The sequence below is a fragment of the Aureobasidium namibiae genome (genome assembly GCF_000721765.1).
Source record: "Aureobasidium namibiae CBS 147.97 unplaced genomic scaffold scaffold_9, whole genome shotgun sequence".
Lineage (NCBI taxonomy): Eukaryota > Fungi > Ascomycota > Dothideomycetes > Dothideales > Saccotheciaceae > Aureobasidium > Aureobasidium namibiae.
In genome coordinates, this window is record NW_013581200.1 from 530,990 (window position 1) to 550,489 (window position 19,500).

Below are 19,500 nucleotides of genomic sequence, written 5' to 3' on the forward strand. Positions count from 1 at the left end.
CTGTCGGGATTCCGATACGAGATATTGTCACAAGTACAGCTGTAGAAACACACCAAATTCTTGTGATACAGAGCCTTGTACATTGAGGTTGAGGAAGCTGAGATCTTATAAGGTGTCATACACTCAATAACTGAACTATCGCTCTTCGGTGTACAAAAAAAGTGAGGGTGGCAGAATCCAGCGTTTGTAGAGCAGCCAAAGTCAATCAGTACATAAGACGAAGCATGTCTGCGGAACCGATATTATAGGTACGTTCTTCTCGCAGCGTTTCAAGCTTCTGGTATCTTGGTTGGCTTCAATCGCCTGCCCAGAAGCTATTCTTCTCCGGGGCTTCCCCCAACACGACAGTATACTGGAACGCGACTTCCCGACCAGCACTTCCCTCACTCGAGCTGCCTTGCCCTCCAACCGTTCGCTCGTCTTTCTTCTTTAGTCGTTATCCTTCCCCCTCTCTTCTACTCAACACACACCAACTCCACAGACAATTATTACAGCTCATCATGCCTCCACCGATCGCGCCACTGCTCCAAGAGCCAGCCGACCTTGCCTCCATTCAATCACTAATCGAGTCCAACACTGATGAGATCTCATACATCAAGGTGAGTTGAACCCCCTCAAGCGTGCACACCCAATCATTTCTAACACTTTTCCAGAACATGCAGCGCAACATCTCGCAGAGGCTGGATGCTTTACAGGAATCACAGCGAAACCTGTTGAAAAAGCTGAACGCTATCAAGTCCGAGAACTACATCCAAGAGATCAACAGCTTGAAAGCCGAAAAGCAACTTCTCCAAACGAACTCTGGCGTCTTCGCTGGCGAGGATGCACCAGACTCTACCCCGTAGGTATTCCATCAGAGTCAGTATTCACCTTCTAACCTTGTGGTAGTACTCCTAGTAGCAGGACCGTGCGTCCCACTAGCTCTATGAACAAGCGCAAGGCTGCCGTCAATGACAGTAGGTCTAATCTGCCTCTGCTTCAATCACTTCACTGATATGGATATAGACACTGGCAATGCTGCACGTCGCCTCAAGACCGAAAGCCCACAGCTGGTACCGAACGAAGATTTGAAAGCAGATATGGTCGTTGACACGCCTGAGCCCAACCCTACCATCAAGCACCCTCGCTCCATCGATGCTGAACCTCAGGACAAGCTCGACGTCACCATCTGGCTGGACCCTGGAGATCACGAACTCGAGATCTATGAGGACGAGGACGAGGCGACCTCGGCAGCTTGGAAGAAAGATGGTGGAAGACTCCGCGAGGAATGGAGAAAGCAGCTCAAGGAGTTCAACAAGAAGAACCCAGATTGGTTTGTCAAGGCGAGAACCGCTGGCTGCGTTCGTTCTATCCTGTGGAACGCAAGCAAGTGTTATCTCACCGTCGAGAAAGAAGGTTGCTACGCATGCAAGACTTGTTGGAACACTGGTCATTTTTGTGTTGCTTGGGATGAACCTGAAGAAGCCTTCTGGCTGCGTCCACAGTTGCCTGCTGCCAGATCCAAGGACAAGAGCAACATCGGTCCCTTTGATCTGGAGATGTTCAACTCGAAAAGAGCTACTGCAGGTCGCATTGATCTGCCAGCCTACTGGAGCAAGGAGTTCACCGCTTGAATGAACTGAGACGCCTCGGGCACAAAGTTGCGTGGGACAATGGCGTGTTTTCATGATATTGCTTTCAACTGCTTTGCATTGCTTTTTACAGTTTCCCCTTGCTCGTTCTTTCATACATAGCTCACAGACAACTTCCTCTTTGTGAAGTACACAACCAAACCAATCTCCTCGCTTTACACATAGGTTTGATCCCGCGTGTAGCTGTGGCATATAACTCAACGTATCTACCAAGTCATAATCAACGTCTTTCCATGGACACAGCTTCATTCTGAAGAGCTTTGTGCATTTTTATAGATGATCATACCAGCTCCAGCATGCAGAAAATCGATTCCGTGCTAAGGAAGGATGAGCACATCCTACCGGTACTCTGAAGACTGATGCTTCTGTACTTATCGCGGTGGTGTGTACCATAAAATTGCACAGTCGCTTCCAAAGTACGAGTGGGCCCAAGGAGATGCTCGACGAAGGGGCCTCTCTTTGGCTATGGGTTCCCTGGGGAGAGTATCATGCATTTCTATAGTGGCATTGTAGCAGTCCGAGCACGCAGAGATCCAAGTTGTGACCGGGAGATTTTGGACATTGTGGATTGAGGCTGGCATGTCCGAGTCAGACGAGTCCGAGATCTCGATGATGTCGGAATAACTTGGCATTTCTGTGTCGGATGAGTCCGAGGTCTCGATGATGTCGATTGAGGCTGGCATGCCGACTGTTGGTGTAGTAGAACAGGATTGAAAGCAGAAGAAAGTTGCTTTCGATGGGTAGACGTGAGTGTAAATGATGCGACTTGCCGATCGGGAATACTGGTGTCTAGAGTGAAACGACGTGCATACTTGACTTACAATAGTTGGTTCTCTCTCCGTGGACATGGTCTTTTTCTAAAAAGCATCGTGCATTTTGATAGGTACGTTTAGCACGTGAAGGGACAGGAGAAGAGCTTATTTTACACTTGAAGTGGTATTGTTTGAAGGCAAAAGTGGTATACCATGCTTACTGGTAGTCTGCTTTTGTACATGCCCATATTTGACGGCGGGCAACTTGATGCTTGGCTTCGTGTCGAGCCTCTGTCATACGAGTTTTATGGTGTAAATGATGCTTGCCGTTACGTACGTTCCGGAGAGAAGGTATACTTTTGGTTTGCGATATTGCTACCCCACAGGTAGATGTGGTGCATGCCCTCCACGATCGCGAGTATCCGCTGAGTTCGAATACTGTGAAGAGCATGTGCTTTTATGACGTTTGCCATGTTTTGGCAGCTGTTTTACAACAGCTTGAGATGGCTGGTGACTTTGTCGACCATAGACCTGGGAGCAGGACCAACTCCGAGCACAGTAGCACTGCCACTGGCAATCTGTGTGCGACCGGCATCGTGGATGATCTGTCCACAGATACCCAAGCTGATAGCCTGAGCTTGAAGGATCAACAAGTCCTCCTCGCTCTTGACCTGCACGGCGACCTTTGCCTGACCGTAGCCTTCCCAGCGCTTGAGGATTGGCGAGTTCTGGCGCAAAAGTGTCTTGTAGCATGCGAGGGTGGCATGTGAGCATTGGGCTGCTATCTTGCCTGTTACGCAGCAAAAAATGAATCGATTTGTCAGATTGTGGTAATCATCGTATGCATTATTTTCCTCTTTTGGGGCATGAAAACCATGAAAAGCAGGTAGCTGAAGATACACAGCGTGTATATCGTCGATAGGGCAGAATGTGAGGGGAAAGAAAGAGCGTGTGATGTTGATTGATAGCGAAGAAAATGTGATACGTACCCTTTGTCATGCCTAGATCAGTGCGTACAACGAGAACGAGTTTGCATTCCTCGGTCGAATCCTCAAACCCATTGATCTCCTGATCGTCTTCGGAGTCCTCGAAATCGGACTCGGATGCGTTGTCGTCTTCGCTCTCGCTGGCGTCGTGTCCCTTTTCATGCTGAGCACCATTGCTGCTGACGACGCGCTGCTGGGTATTGCTGCCAAACAGACCGATGGATGAGGCAGTGCCCAAGAAGTAACCTGCGAGACCTGCTACGACGGAAGCGCCGAATGCAACGGCCCAGACTGAGGGCATCTCTGTAGCGCGTGACTCCATTGTTCTCCTTTCTCCTCTTTTTGCTTTGTTGCGTTGGCTGGAACGATCAACACGGTCTGGCGTTGGTTGCCTCGCGTGCACGCCGGATGGCAAAATTCCTGACTGTGGCCCGTGCGGCATGACATTCTGTCCTACATTCCCATGCACGAGTGTCGGATCTTATCTATCTCAAGGTACTTTGAGACATGTCACGTCCACTTTGAGTAGCTATAAGCAGGCCAGAGATCCCCCAGAATTTACAACTTTTTCACTCGCGTGCGAGGATGCCGTTTTGTGCATGGCGGCTCATTTTCAGCAAAATCACTGGACAGAAAGGAGGACATCGATGGTGTGATATATCGCAATCCTGGTAGCCGGCGCGCTAGTGAAGCAGTCCCCCGGACCTGCATACACGGGGTAGAGCCGGTGACCATCCGGGGTTGTGGGCAACAGATTATGACACAGTCGATTTGGCAGCGGTTTCGTCTCGATTTCAAAGCGATGGTGTGAAAGCACGCAATTTGGACCTCACATCACCCAAGCGCTCATTGCCTCCTCCGACTCGTAATCGAGCCAGCGAAACTACTTAGAAGCTCTCGTGTCCGTTTACAATCCTTTGTCTTTTCAATTTACATCTTGTTTGTCTCCTCATTCTGCTGCCTGCAAGTCAATCAATCTTGATCGGCAATCATACATTTCAGCCACACGTTCTTAACAATTTCATCAAAAACTCCTGACTTTCACATGAAAGAGAACTCGCTATCAATCAAGACCCAAATTTGAGCACGCGCGCCCTATACTGTTTCGAATTATTATCTATCACAAAGTCTTCGGAGGAATTCAATCGAATCTGCCTTATCATCACCGCTACTTCTGAAAAGACGACGTCGCAAGAACTCAGAGGGTCTTCATAAACAGCTTTGGTCTTTCTCCCAGGACATCGCGTGCCTCTCCATTCTATCTTCTCCTACCACAACACAACCGCAGTCATGACTTCAACACCACCAGAGACCCCACCTCCTGGTTTCCTGGGCCAGAATGGCGCATCTACTCCCCAAGTGCCCGAAACCCCCAACATCCTCTTCATCATGGCCGACCAACTGGCTGCTCCTCAACTCAAGATTTGGAACGACAAGTCGCAGATCAAGACTCCCAACCTCGACAAGCTCGCTGAGAAGTCGGTCATCTTCGACTCGGCATACTGCCCCTCTCCACTTTGCGCACCCTCCCGCATGTCATTGGTGACTGGCCAACTCCCCTCCAAGATCGGCGCATACGACAATGCCTCGTCAATCAGCTCAGACACTCCCACCTTCTCACACTACCTTCGCCACGCCGGCTACGAGACAGTATTGGCTGGCAAAATGCACTTCATTGGTGACCAACTGCACGGATGGGAGAAGAGATTGACTGCCGACATCTACCCCGGCGACTATGGTTGGGCAGTCAACTGGGACGAGCCCGACACTCGCCTCGAGTGGTACCACAACAGCAGCTCCATCCTCCAGGCAGGCCCTTGCGTTCGCAGCAACCAGCTTGACTACGACGAGGCCAGCATGCACAAGAGTACTCAATACCTGTACGACTACGTTCGCCAGGGTCCCGATGCCAGACCCTTTGCCTTGACCGTCTCCCTGACCCACCCTCACGACCCTTACACCATTGAAGACAAGTACTGGGATATGTACGAGGATGTCGACATTGACATGCCTGATGTTCAGATCAACAAGGAGGATCAGGATCCTCACAGCAAGCGTCTGCAGCACGTCTGCGACCTTCAAGACTACGACTTCACCCCCGAGCAGATCAAGAAGGCCAAGCGTGCCTACTATGGTGCCTGCTCATATGTCGACGACTGCATTGGCAAGCTTCTCGAGGTGTTGGACAAGTGCAAGCTACGCGACAACACCATCATCATCTTCAGTGGCGACCACGGTGACATGCTTGGCGAGCGTGGTCTGTGGTACAAGATGTCGTACTTTGAGAGCTCAGTCCGTGTGCCTATGCTCATCAGCTACCCCAAGGCATACACTCCTCATCGTGTCCAGGAGAACGTCTCCACTCTCGACCTTCCCGCCACCGTCTGCGACATGGTTGGCACTAAGCTTGTCCCAGGTCTGCCTATGGATGGTCACTCAATGATGCCCCACCTCAGAGGCAAGAAGGGTAACGACACCGTCTTTGCCGAGTACATGGGCGAAGGCACCATTGCCCCTCTTATGATGATCCGTCGTGGTCCTTGGAAGTACATCACCTGCCCTGCTGACCCGCCACAACTCTTCAATCTCTCTACCGACCCCAAGGAGCTCACCAATCTGGCCACCAGCGATGATCCCGAGACCAAGTCCATGTTCGAGGGTTTCGAGAAGGAAGCAGCTGCGAAGTGGGACTTTGACGCCATCACCAAGGATGTCTTTGCCCAGCAGCGCCGTCGCCGCTTCGTCTGGGGCGCCCTCAAGACTGGCGAGTTCCACAGCTGGGACTACCAGGTTCCTGATGACAGCAGAAACATGTACATCCGCTCGCACATGGACCTTGACGATCTTGAGCGCCGTGCTCGCTTCCCTATCGTCGATACCTATGGTCGCGAGAAGACCATCACCAAGGCTACGACCAAGTTCCCTCACCAAGCCGGTGCTTATGGCCAGTGAGACGATAGCGACTCATTATTGTCGCAGTGACGAGAACATTTGTGCATTTTACAGGTTTATACCCATGGGTTTTCAAAGCGTTTTTCAAGCGGGTCTTGATTACCACAGGCGAGCGAGGCGTATTTGGGCCTCATTATTTTTACGAGGATTGTTTGACCATAGCATGGTGCATTTGAAGAGGTGGTCGCGGACAAGTCACTATCATCAAAATAGCATTGGCATTAGTTCAGCGAGAACAGCAGCAGACACCAACCAAAATTGAAATTCTTATCATCATGAACAAAATTGGTTCGCAACAAAACTGTGAATGTGAGATACGTTGAAGTGGTGTTCCTAGACTTGGCGAGACCGTCACACCTTCCTTTTCGAGAACACTTCAAGCTTCGGTGACAGCTCGAAGGGCGTGATTTTGACATGTACATCAACATTGTAAGGACATTCTGCACAGCCGGGAAGGCTCATATCGGGCTCAAAGACTGGTTCAACAGAATTCCGAGAAGGCCAGCATCACCTCCTAATAAAACCAATAGTCGGACGAGTCGTCAGATCTTGTCTCGAGGTAGGCATTCGGAAACCACGAGTAGACCCTGCTTCTTGTTACTACATCCATCTTCCCGTCTCTTTCTTTCTTCCTTCTACACAACCACCTTAACCAACATGGAATACTCCAAATACTCAGCCTCGACGCTGGCCGTTCATGGCGATGACCCTCTCAACGACTCTACAGATGTCGCACCCGCCATGCACGTCTCGACCACCTACCGATACCCCGAGGACCCGGAGAAGCTGGTACCTTTCAGCATGGATGATGTGGTACGTTGCTATTGTATACGGCAAAGTCAGCCGCCAGTAACTGACCCACCTCACAGGTGGCTGGTCGTGACCCACTGAAGCCAGGAAGCGGTTCCGATCCTCTGATTTACAGCCGCGAAGCTGCTCCCAATACTTCTCGCTTCGAAGCCATCCTTTCGCACCTCCTCAAAGGTCCCGCTTTGACCTACAGCTCCGGTCTCGCCGCCTTCCATGCTCTGCTTGTCGCCCTCAATCCCAAAGTCGTTGCAATTGGAGATGGATACCACGGCTGCCACGGCGTGCTGAAGATTTTCCAAAAGCTCACACACTGCAAGATTGTCGATGTACACAACCCAGACACGTGGGAAGATTTGGGCGAAGGCGATGTCGTGCACTTGGAGACACCGCTGAATCCTACCGGCGAGGCTTACGAGATCGAGAAGTACGCTAAGTGGGCACATGAGAGGGGTGCTGTCTTGACAGTCGATGCTACCTTCGCGCCGCCGCCACTCATGGATCCCTTTGCATGTGGCGCAGACTTTGTCTTGCACAGCGGAACCAAGTACTTTGGAGGCCACAGCGATATGCTCTGTGGTGTTCTCGCCGTCAACCCTGCTCGTCCTAATGCAACGAAAGAGTACTGGGGCATGTGGGACGACCGAGTGTTCTTGGGCGGCGTCATGGGAAGTCTTGAAGGTTGGCTTGGTGTTCGCAGCATTCGTACTCTCGAGCTACGCGTGCAACGCCAGTCTGAAACTACCACAGCTCTGGTCCAATGGCTCAGCTCTCTCCAGGCTGGCGAAGGAGATAGAGAAGAGGTCGCCATTGTTCAGAAAGCACTGTCACACGTTCAACACACAAGTCTGCAGAAAGACGATATGCATTGGCTGAAGAAGCAGATGCCTGGAGGTTACAACCCTGTGTTTGCCATCTGGATGGCTGAGGAGAAGTTTGCAAGGTGCTTGCCCAGCAAACTGCACCTTTTCCACCATGCCACCAGTCTTGGCGGTGTGGAAAGTTTGATCGAATGGCGTCGCATGAGCGATGCAAAGATCGATCCTAGGGTGCTGAGAGTCAGTGTCGGTGTTGAGAATGTGGAAGATCTGAAGCAAGATCTTCTTGCAGCATTCAAGGCTGTTCTTGAAGACGCTTGAGAGGTTGAAATGCAGACTTGCAAACGATATACATGATAGACTGTACTGAGTTGTGGCCAATACATATCCCTCCAACAACTCATGCGTGCATCGTATGCATATCCCTATTGCCAATTGACTATGTCTGATTTTTCTCGGATGGGTGCTGGGTTATATAGAAGAAGCGGGTCAGGGATACAACCACAATCGAAACGTCAAGTCGGTAGCGACTCCTCCTACATACTCTGGAATGCCGAAAACAGAAGGCTCCGAGCCCCCAGTGTGTTTGTCTTTCTGACACACAATAGGGACGTGCTGAGGATGAGAGTTGTTTTCAAAATGCTGGAAAAGGCAGAACCTCGGGGGTTGAACAGCTGTTGGCTTCCACCTGCGCAGTTTGCTTCTCATGCTTTCCTGCAGACAGCACTCGGTCTTGAGGCGGCATGTAAATGCGAAGTCTTCGTACTGGTGAACTTAACAAGCATGGGGGCTGTTGTCTTCGCTGCTGGGTTCGTTACGCTTGCTCAACAGAGCTCAGGACGAGTGCAAACCTGACAAGCCTCACCCACAGCTCCATCAAATGTTTAGTCGGTGTGTGTCTGGTGGTTCAGATGTCTTCTGTCCGAGTATGTCAGATGAGAGAACAGTTCACACAGTTTTGACTTCACAGGGCAAGTGTATGATCAACCTGTAGAAAGAGGCAGTTACCACGCAAAGCTCCTTCCATAAAGGTAAAGCAGAGCAAGAAGCAACAAAAGCTGCCTCTTTGTGACCCATGCTGTCCTCACTCTCTCAAACCTGAATGCTCAACAATCTTCAAGGAACATAGCTGCACTGTTCTGCCCTTGGTACATATTCTCTATCACTAACAAAGCCACCTCACCTGACTTTATTTGTTGGCGGTGGGTAAGTAGCGCTTGAATTGATGCTGAGGTCTATCCAGCTTCTTCGGCAGCACGTTCTCTGTTTTCTTCAACGCAGTGACATACTGGTCAGTATCAGCGACGTTGCCATCATCGGTCTCTTTACTCTGGCAGCCTTGCTGATTCTGTTGCATCCAGTCTCTGACAGCTCTACACCTACCGCTGTAAACCAAAATCTCCATTGCACACCAAGCTCGTCGCCAAACCGTCGATACCGCCTGCCTTCCAAGATCTCTGCTTAGTCGTGCTCGGCATCCCCACTGCGTCAATCACGAATTAAAACTCTGGGTTTGAGCTGCGATCTGCTCTTTCCTCTCCCACCGTCACCACCTGGTCGAGCTCGCGACTTCCTCTTTCGGTCTTCATATCTTCAGTCACTTGTCCTTCAAGGTAAGCCTTCTTGACTCACTTATGCTGTCCTCCTTCTTGAGTACTCAACTAACGAGTGTGCGCAGATCTAGTCTTCCTTTAGGCACCGCTTCTCTCTGCGCTGAGCAATTCACCACCACAAGATGTCGTTCGCCAACCTTTGTGGTGACTCCGTCCTGGCCGACGCCCGTCTGGTGGCCTTGGATGGCTTTGTCATTCCCTTCCACAGGATCATATTTCGCATCGCCCCCCAGGACAGACAGCTTGCAGGCTGTGCATTTGAGCTGTACATCAACAGCCATTACCAAGATGCTAAGGTGCACCCATTCAATGTGTCCGCTCTTGGTCAGATCGCTGACTTTTCGTGAACTCTCCAGACACCTATCCCTCTCCTTTTCGACGCTCAGACGGTTTGGAGGGTTCTCTGCTTCATCTACGATGGCACCTACCAAGACGAAGACAAGGACTTGACCTTTCCCAAGATTGAGCCTCTTGACTTCCCTCCTTCGGCCAACGCATCGAACGACGAGCCTCTCGAGCATCAGGAGGTTGAACTTATCAGGAGCCTACACAACCTTCACATCACCTCACAGTCCTGCAGGTCTGAGGTCTTGGTCAAGGCCTTGAACAGTGTCAAAGTATTCCGCGTCGCCTTCACATGGAACCTTGACCGTTTGATGGTCGAGGCCGCACACAGATTTGGCCAATTCATTTCTGGCGCTTTCAACCAGCCTGAGTTCCCACAGATCATCGCTCCTGTTTTCAACTCGGTTATCGATCCTCACTGCATGCTCTACGGCCATCTCGTTCAGGAATGCTTCTCTCACTGCCAGGACCTCGTCAACAACGAAAAATTCATCACCGCTCTGGAACATAACGGCAAGCTTGCCGTCCATCTCTACGAGAAGCTCGCTGCTCTTCAAGCCTCTCTCGGTTACGGCAACAACGCCGATGTGTCTTACGTTTCTTCGGTTCCTCAGCCTGCTGGCACTGCCTCTGCTGTCGACTCTTCGGCTGTCACTCTGCTCCAGAGCCAGCTTGACGAGGCTCTCGACATTGCTACTTACAAACAAGAGCAGATCGATACTCTCAAGCAGGAGATTGCTCGTCTCGAGAAGACTTGTGCCGAGGTTACGGCCTCCAATTCTACCAAGCAGGAACGCATCAACGCTCTTGAGCTAGAGGCCGCCCGTCTCAAGGAGAGTGCTCCTCAAAAGGCATCGATCGGCCTGGAGGCTCAGATCCAGAAGTTGTTGGCTCAAAAGAACACCAAGGATGCCGTTATCGACAATCTTGAGCACCAACTTGAGGAGAAGGATCGAAAGATTGCTGAGCTCGACCGCAATCTCAGCAACACAAACGGCCTCAATACTACGCTGTCCAAACAGATCAACGAACAGCGTGTCGGCAAACCCGACAACATCAACTTCCTTCTAGAGCGTAACGAGGCTGTTGAGAATGCTAGAAAGCTGCAAGCCCGTGTCACTGAGTTCGAAGACAAGATCAAGGAGCTTGAGGGTCAAATGGCTGCTCACGCCCAACAATCCATCGTTTTCGAGACTGCTTCTGCTCCTCAGCCACCCGAGAGCAACGGTATCCAGCACTCTCGTCCTCTGCAGTCTGCACAACCCCCACAGGCCATCGAGCCCAGACGTGTCGAAGGCTTTGGTAGCATGGCCAACTCGGTTAACGCCATGAACGCCCCCTCTTCCGTTCCGCCCGCTCACCCTCCTTCACCACTGACCACTCCGTCTCTCCCGGCTATTCCCGCTCTTGCTTCACCGGCTCCTCTTACTGGTGGAGCGCTGACCTTTTACCAAAAGATGGAGATGAAGAAACGTCGTGCAGCTGCGGGAATTTACGGCGGAGAAGCTGATGTTGATGCTCCATCCGGCATGCCTGTGGCTCCCCGTCGTGAGAGCATTTTCTCCTTCCCTGGGAACGACAACCGCTCGCCCAGCCCTGCTGCTTCGATGACTAGCACTCATTCTCGTGCCAACGGTGGTCCTCCTGGCCCTCATGCCACTCTCGGTCGCCGCATTGTTGGTCCCCATGCTCAGCAGAATAACGGAAGTGCCCACGGCCCTTCTCCGACAACCGGCGATGCTGGCCAACCTCGTGCCAACGGCACCACTCAGCATGTGGCTCCTCGTACTAATGGCAATGCTGCCGTTCCCATCGTTGACCCTGCCAGGGCTGTTCCTGTCGCTCGTGCAGACGCTCCCATTGCTCCTACTGCTCCTGCCGCTATGCGTACTGCTTTTGTCGCACCACCTGTTACTGCAACCAATGGCAATGGCGCACCTGATGGCAGAGACGAGATCATCAGGAAGCTGCAGAGACAAGTACAATACTTCCAAGGTCAGTTGAACGACCGTCGTAACGGTGAGTCATTCGCATCGTTCTACTCTTTCTGATGCTAACATTCGCAGGTCCTGGAAGTACCGCTCAGACCAGACCTGCTCATGGCTCTTCCAATGCAGGTAACGACAACCGTCTCAAGAAGGTCTTGGAGGCACTGAAGGATTACTGTGTCGACCACAGGGCTTGCAACGACTGCGGCATCAACTTCAACGCTCAGTTCAGAGGCATTGTCGAGCACATCGAAGATGACCGCTTGATCTTGAAGTGTGGCAAGTGCGACAGCGAGAAGTGTGATCTCTTTGCTGTTGCTGAGAACCCTCGCCGCCGGTGAGAAAGAGAGACGCATACCGTGCTCGGATACTCTGCGATTCATCCAGGGTATTCAGACTCTCTAGGTCGTCTTTCTGGACATGAAGGAAAACAGGGCTTTGGTCTTCTTGCTGTGTCCTTCCCAAAACTTAATTGAGCATGAAGACCAGACTGGAAGTGTGAGAAAAGGTGGCGTTCCTCCTTTGGGATGGTAGATACTGTCTTTAGCTTCAATCATAGTGTCTTTGCTTGAATTCTTTTCGTGTTGCTAATGGACGTGACTTTATTTACGCGGGTGGTGTTGGTAGTATAGAGCCAGTGGTATAACTCGGTGGTACTACCCTTACCATGTGTTAAATTCTGTCACTACTACCTACTCCCGTATCAACCATAAGGCGGACTTGGAGCCATCACGATGCACAGTTCTTTGTTAGATGATGACGAAAGCCACTGAGAGCCCCTAATAAGATAGTTCTCTCGTGGGCTCTCTATGGATACTTTCTTTTCCCTCAAGAGGATTGTGCATTTCCGTGGGTGTCAGCGTGACGGCACTTTTGCGCAAGGAGGGGAAGGATGTCTTTCGAGTTCATACAGTCTGTCAAGGTTTCGCACGAAACTATCGCGATACACAATATTCGTCGAGACTACTACCAGTCCTGGTTTCGAATAGGACTCCGTGATGTATAGAAATTGCTATAGACTTGTGATGATGGTATCCGTATGGTCTTTTGGTTGTTAAGGATTTGGTGGTGCGGATTCTAAAAGTATCGACCTGGGTGGTTCATGGAGCTGGGGCTATCAAGTCGGCGACATCGATGTCTCGACTCAAAGAATCAGATCTCGAAGAGATATTTCTTGCTTTATCGGCAAGAGACAGACACGACGACGTAAACCACGTGAGTAAGGTTGTTGGTGCCTCAGCTCCGATTCGACAACTATACATAAAGGTTTAAACATGATCTTCATCCTCATGTGGTTTCGTCCTTGCTCAGTGCTCGACGAGTACCAGCTCCTTTTCGAGTATTATATCCGTATCCCATTACCACACCCATTACTGATTCTCTCCACTCCTACCATATATCCCTCCTCCTCGCACTCCCCGCTTGTCCGCTTCCAGAGCTGCTTTTCTCATTGTCGCCACCAGTCCCGAAAATCTTGTTCAGCCACCCTTGGAACCCGCCTGTGTCGATTCTATGTCCATCACCTCCTATGTGTATCTTTTTCAACACTCCGGTTTTGACGAGTACTAGACATACGACTACTATGATGGCGATTATGGCGAAGAGGAGGATCCAGAAGGTAAGACAGATGCGCAAGTGGGAACCGCGGTTTTTTCGTACGGTGCTGGCGTGCCATGATTCTGGTCTATGAGGGAGATGGAGGTTAGCTTGGTGAGGAAATTGGGGAAATGGGCGAGTGGCAGTGAGACAAGATGGAGGCTGGGGGAGAGGAGGTGGGATCAGGACAGAGGGGAGGAGGAGAGAGAAGAGAGGAGGGATGAGGGATGAGACTCGCTTTCGAGGGACTTGTGCTGCTTCTTCGTCTAGGTGTACTGCTGTGCTGAAGCGCTTCCAAAAGTATGGGTCTTGCGGGACTGCCATGTTTGTGATTATGGACTCTGTTGCTCCTTTTGCTCCTTGAGCCTGATGTAGGTGATACTCGTTCTGGTAACGATAGAATGGCTTGATAGATGGTGGAAAGAGTGATCTGTGTTATTTGTTTTCAGATGAGAAGTCGTAGTGTGATCTGGTGTGGTTGATTTTGGGTATAATGTCTCTCTGATGTGTATGCCAGAGTATGGTGAGTTGAGGTGTTGTTGGTAGGTTGAGTATGTCGTATAGTTCTTGAAGCGACAGTGTATGCTCTAATCTTGTACAGGTCTGATATCCTTGTTGTTTGTTTCTTTATGGCAGGCCTCGTAGTATGTGACGTATGGTACCCCCAAGCAAGTAATCGTAATCGTCAAGAAAGTGGTTGCGGTGATGTAGAAGCTTGATTGTCGCGTCACGTTGAGTGGATGAAATTAGCAGAGCTCCGAACAGAGGCCTAAGGAATGCAAGAAGCAAATGCGGTCGTGAATCGGTGATGTCGTGACGTTTGTGTATGTTTGAACTTGGAGGCCTCAATGAAACTAATGGACGAGAATCGCGAATCAATCGGATCTCTGAAATTCAAGAATATTGTAGAAGTGATGACCAGTATCAAGGAAAAGATGAACGGGAAAGAAACATGGGAATGTTGCATAGTTGAAGAGTTTAGAGTCGCAAAAGTCATCTTCATCAACGCTAACCTGCGACTTACCTCCAACTCCCTTTGATATTTGCAGAGTCATGCTAGTTTGTCATCCTTGCGAAAGGAGAAGTTGCTTTATGGTGGGTTGTTGGTTGTTCTACGGCTCCTATGTCGCAAGTGTCGTTCGTGAAGCATTTCTGAAACGCCCGAATGCTCAAATTACACCGCGACATGTCCTTTGGTTGACTTCATGCTGTAGACTGCAGGGGCAAGGAAGATCTGAGGAATCGGGAACTTGGATTCTACTGATGGACATTGCATGCTATAGACATGGAAGGGATATATTGAGGAGGTGAGGTTGTTCGCCGAGAGTGATCGTCGCTTCTTTTCTTGTTTCAGTGTTCTGGCTTTGCGGGAGAGGGACCCTGTGCTTCTCGCGAGTTGAATCAATCTTGCTCGATTTTGATTTCTTATGAAAGGAGATAGAGTGTTGAGAGGTCAGATACAGAGAAAAAGATCGTCGTCTGCAAAACGCTCTTCTTTACTCTTCCGTGATCTTCTCATGAGTTTGGAACGAGGTTGAGTTGGAAAGCGTAGAAGCAAACCCGGACAGCAAAAATATAGGCTTTGTACACAAGATTGGGCGATAGTCTCAATAGTGATTGAAAATGAGAGCATATTTCACTGGAGTCAGCATGGGACACAATGTTTGAAGATGGAATGATAATCTTCTTTATGCGAAGATTTTTGGATGCGTATATAGCGTAACGAGACGTTGCATGATCGTAGCCTCTTTCTTTTGCTGCATGAAAATGCATAACCAAAGCGATGGTATCTGTCCCTCATAACACCCAATAACTCGCCATTAACGCCGTTTGAATGCCCTTTGTCTCCGAATGGAGGCTGTCAAGGATATCGCATGAACGCTCTCGCTGCTGACCTCGAGTGCGGGAGATGTATTCTAGACTCTTCTGCTGGGTCGCGCTGGATGCGGAGCACATGTCGTAGACTTGTTTCTGCTGGATTCGACTGCGGCGCGCACCTCCTAGAATCTCTTTCTGCTGGGCTCGGGTGTGGGGGATCTGCTGGCGCTCTTCTCGTCTCTTCCTCTCTGCCTCAACCACTTCTTTGTGGCCAGCTCAATCTCGCGGTCCAGTTCGGGAGACGGGTCCTTGCGATGGATGAAATTGCAGAAACCACCACGTACACAGCCTTCCCCTGAGTTGAGACGGCAACAGGCTTCTCTGAAATCGGTGACGGGGGATAGTTCGCAGTAAATGGGACGACCGGCGTACCAGCGCGAGTTTAGGGCGTCGCAAGCGGCTTGGGCGGATTCTTCGTACTTGAAGCGAGCGTATACGTTGCCGATGAGATCTGTTTGCAGGTTAGTACTAGATGTAGCATGGTGTTATATCCAAGACACATACGGTCGTTGTTGTTGTCGCAAACGACCACCTCCTCGATCTCGCCGTACTTGCACATCTCGCACCAGAAATCCTCGTAGAAGGCGTCAAAGTGGTTCTGCAGTTGTTGAGGGTTCATGTTGGCCTTGGGGTCGTATGCGGGGTTCTGGTAGAGGTTGGGGAGGAGGATGGTTTGCGAGTATGAGGGCTTGACGTGTTTGCGCGAGCAGCGGTCTCCGTGACGGCATGCGCCAATTTTGTAGTAGAAGGAGCAGTTGACCTGTGAGGCAGCTTGTTAGTCGCAGGTTCAGCGCGTGGTTGGAGAGGATGGAGAATGCGCACCTTGTCCTGCTCGGTACCGAAGATGGAGGCGAGATAGTTGGCCATGTTGATGTTTTCGAGATGGATGCGCTGAGTATGGGCGAGGATAATATGTGACGTTCTCCAGATGTCGAGCTCGTCGTCGGCTTTCCTGGCGTTGCAGCGCGCGCGCGTGGCGACTCTTTTGTCAGCGTCTGCAGGTTGGTCGACTCTTCTGGCAACTCCGAGCCATCAGCCATACTTGGGCCACACGTGGCAGACCGATCCCACTTCCTTTCCAAGCACTCCTTCCTCCCTAGGTAATCTGCACAATCATCTTTCGATTTCATGAACCCTTCCAGATCGCTTCTCTATCCAGAATTTGTTCTGTCACAATTCTAGAACGCCAGCCCTCGGCTGCAATTCCAATGCATTCCAACTCCAATCATGCTGTTTACATTCCACACGTCCAGCTCTACCACCAACATAGCCATGATGGCTTTGATCGTACCCTTGTCAAAACCCCCAGTCCTTCGTGCGCGTGCTCATCACACTCGTTTCTGTACCTGACCACGACACTCGTTTCACCAATCGACCAGCTCTTCAGCATTGGTACCAATATCTGTCTGTAATCGCCGTTGCATCTTCAGCTTTGACTCTCTAGAGCCAAACAGTCTTCCTCGTGTTCGAAGATGAGGGCTCTATCAGCCGCTCTTATACTGTCTACCGCCTTGCTGCAAGATGCTTCTGGTCAAAGTATGCCTCGTTGACATGCAGGACTGATACAGGAACTGACCGCCCACTAGCAATTGTTACACCAACCATCGTTATCACAACTCATGTATCTGCATGTACTGCCTCAAACCCTGCTGGCTTGTTTAGCACAAGTTCTGCAGCTTCAGCCTTCTCTTCGTCGCAAAATTTGATCCCATCAGGCTTCGTTCTTTCTTCAACCGGATCCTCAGGCTCCGTGACTCTGGGGAGCCTTTCACCGTCTAGCACACCTACATCGGTATCGACCTCCTCCGTGTCACCAACCAGCTCAGCTTCCACGACACCGTCTACAGTGCCAGTCTGTGGACAGATCTACACCGCAGGCAATGGCACAGATTACCAGATTGCTTGCGGACAGACCTATGGCGGAGACATCATTACACCACCGCCGAGCACACTCAATCGTAAACGCCAGCAAGGTGATTCCTCCTTTGAGGCATGCATCGCCTCTTGTGCAAGTTTACCCGAGTGTGTGGCTTCTACCTTCTTGATTGGTGAATGTACTCTACTGTCGGCCATCAACTCCATTGCCAACACTCAAGGAGCCGTCGCGGCTATCAGAGCCGACTATGTCGCTGTTCTCGCCGCTCTTGCAAGTCCCAGCACTGCCACGACAGCAACAGCACCAGGCCCTACTGTGAGCACCGCCACCGAAGGCTACTCATCCGCCATTAGGGACCATCTGTCTCAGAAGATCTCAGACAACGCGCCAGTTCCAACAAGCGACAACACTGTAGTCTACGTGACCCCGAGCATGGCCACACCGACAAGCAGCAGTTCCGCACCGCCCTTCTCATCGCAAATCTCGGACTACATCTCGCAACACCTGTCAGTGTACGCACCAAGTGCTACTGGACCCGATACCGTTGTCTATATCACCAGTGCGACCTCATTCGCTCATGAGCTCTCTAGCAGTGGCTTGAGTAGCCTGACTGACAGTTCGTCTTCCAGTGTGTCTGTCTCTGCCGCCTCGTCCATTTCTGGGCTGGCGTCGTCAGTAGCATCATCGGCAGCAGCGGTCTCATCGCAGATCACGTTTCCGAGTATCGTTTTCTCGACCAATTCTGTGGCCTCAAGCATGTAAGTATACTCGAACGTCTAGAGAGCAAGCCTTCTAATAAGACGAACAGTGCTAGCACATCAATCTCGCCCGTTGTCTCGAGCAGTCCTGCTAGTTCGTCTTCCTTGGATATTCCAATCACTGTCTCTTCCGTTGCGACTGCATCGTCAAGCATTTCACCGAGCGGCTCTGCAGCTGCCAGCTCATCTTCATCACCTTCTTCCCCTTTGCCAAGCACGAGCAACGCCAGATCGACTGCTTCTACCACAAGTCGAGCGTCGATATTATCCTCTACTCGAAGCTCGTCCAGTATACGAACAAGCTCTAGCTCGTCATCTGTCGTCGCTACTTCGTCCAGCACAAGCTCTACAGCATCTGTGATAGCCACACCAGTCCGTAACACTGGCAAACGTGGTTTGTCCTACAACCAGGCAAATCTCACCATGCCTTTTTCAATCGATGGCCAGAACAGCCAAGTCTCCTGGGCCTATGATTGGTTCTACGCTCCATGCACCACCCCGGGCGTCAACGACTGCAACTTCAACCCGGCTCTTGAGTTCATTCCTCTACTCTACAACAGCGATCCCAACCTTTTGGCGCAGTGGCCAAGTGCCGCTCAGATCGCTATCGACAATGGCTCCACAGCTCTTATGTCCTTCAACGAGCCCGACTTTTGCATCTCTGGTAGTGCCTGCATGAACGTGTCAACAGCTGTACACTATCATCAACAGTATCTGCAGCCTTTCGCTGGCAAAGCTTTGATTGGCGCCCCTGCCATCACGAACTCTGGTGGCACAGATGCCAACCCTATGGGCCTACAATATCTTCAGTACTTCCTTGGTAACTGCACAGGCTGCGATATCGACTTTATCAATTTGCATTGGTACAGTAACAAGTACGCAGGTGCCTCTTACTTTGAATACTACATCAATTCTGCACGTGCCGTTGCTGGAGGACGACCTATATGGATCACTGAGTTTGGTTTGGACAATACGTTCAGCTATACCGATGCTGAGCTGCAGTCATTCTTACAAACAGTCATGCCATGGTTGGATCAGCAGCCGGATGTGGCTAGATATGCTTACTTTATGGATGCACCTGGAATCTTGGTTGACACTGCTGGAGATGCAATCAGTGGGACTGGTATAGTGTACAACAGTTTCACTAACAGTACGCTACAACCTAATGCATACACTCCATGAGAAGATACGAGTCTACTTGTTGGATAATTGGTGTTTGAGATAGAAAGACGCGAGGGACAAATGATAGGGTAACTTTTGCTTCAAATCTGATTAATGACGATTGTTTGATAGCTAACTTCCTTGTATCGAAATCATACTTGGCTCTCTTTCCTCTTGTACACTCTTCGCCTCTCTTCCTTTGTACACCCCGCGCTTCTCTTTCCTTATACATTCTTCGTCCCTCTCCTCTTTCACATACTCAGCATTCCTCCCCCTTACCATTACTTCACATCCTCTTTCTCCACGATCACTATGCACTGTCTATTCTTATTCACCCTT

At 50.6% G+C, this 19,500-nt stretch overlaps 7 protein-coding genes across 7 annotated transcripts; 5 read left to right on the top strand and 2 right to left on the bottom strand.

The window, feature by feature from the left end:
* Positions 1 to 500: 500 nt before the first annotated feature.
* M436DRAFT_73093 (uncharacterized protein) lies at positions 501 to 1,613 on the top strand (the record flags this gene model as incomplete). Its single annotated transcript, XM_013571813.1, has 4 exons — positions 501 to 599; positions 654 to 841; positions 889 to 956; positions 1,006 to 1,613. The coding sequence occupies 4 exons, from the start codon at positions 501 to 503 to the stop codon at positions 1,611 to 1,613; spliced, it is 963 nt and encodes a 320-aa protein (XP_013427267.1).
* Positions 1,614 to 2,871: 1,258 nt separating this feature from the next.
* M436DRAFT_47619 (peptidyl-tRNA hydrolase) lies at positions 2,872 to 3,670 on the bottom strand (the record flags this gene model as incomplete). The annotated part of the gene is made up of 2 exons (XM_013571619.1): positions 2,872 to 3,173; positions 3,373 to 3,670. 2 exons carry the CDS (start codon positions 3,668 to 3,670, stop codon positions 2,872 to 2,874), a joined length of 600 nt encoding a protein of 199 aa, XP_013427073.1.
* A 989-nt stretch (positions 3,671 to 4,659) lies between these two features.
* Positions 4,660 to 6,321, top strand: M436DRAFT_73095 (choline-sulfatase; the record flags this gene model as incomplete). The annotated part of the gene is made up of 1 exon (XM_013571814.1): positions 4,660 to 6,321. The coding sequence occupies one exon, from the start codon at positions 4,660 to 4,662 to the stop codon at positions 6,319 to 6,321; it is 1,662 nt and encodes a 553-aa protein (XP_013427268.1).
* A 657-nt stretch (positions 6,322 to 6,978) lies between these two features.
* Positions 6,979 to 8,267, top strand: M436DRAFT_47722 (cystathionine gamma-synthase; the record flags this gene model as incomplete). Its single annotated transcript, XM_013571634.1, has 2 exons — positions 6,979 to 7,134; positions 7,191 to 8,267. The coding sequence occupies 2 exons, from the start codon at positions 6,979 to 6,981 to the stop codon at positions 8,265 to 8,267; spliced, it is 1,233 nt and encodes a 410-aa protein (XP_013427088.1).
* Positions 8,268 to 9,681: 1,414 nt separating this feature from the next.
* On the top strand, positions 9,682 to 12,233 carry M436DRAFT_82211 (uncharacterized protein; the record flags this gene model as incomplete). The annotated part of the gene is made up of 3 exons (XM_013571815.1): positions 9,682 to 9,855; positions 9,916 to 11,923; positions 11,971 to 12,233. 3 exons carry the CDS (start codon positions 9,682 to 9,684, stop codon positions 12,231 to 12,233), a joined length of 2,445 nt encoding a protein of 814 aa, XP_013427269.1.
* A 3,255-nt stretch (positions 12,234 to 15,488) lies between these two features.
* On the bottom strand, positions 15,489 to 16,233 carry M436DRAFT_64108 (putative U2 auxiliary factor small subunit; the record flags this gene model as incomplete). The annotated part of the gene is made up of 3 exons (XM_013571694.1): positions 15,489 to 15,817; positions 15,871 to 16,126; positions 16,189 to 16,233. 3 exons carry the CDS (start codon positions 16,231 to 16,233, stop codon positions 15,489 to 15,491), a joined length of 630 nt encoding a protein of 209 aa, XP_013427148.1.
* Positions 16,234 to 18,348: 2,115 nt separating this feature from the next.
* Positions 18,349 to 19,182, top strand: M436DRAFT_47469 (uncharacterized protein; the record flags this gene model as incomplete). The annotated part of the gene is made up of 1 exon (XM_013571593.1): positions 18,349 to 19,182. A coding segment is annotated over one exon (834 nt), but the record flags the coding sequence as incomplete, so codon positions are not given.
* Between the last annotated feature and the right edge of the window lie 318 nt (positions 19,183 to 19,500).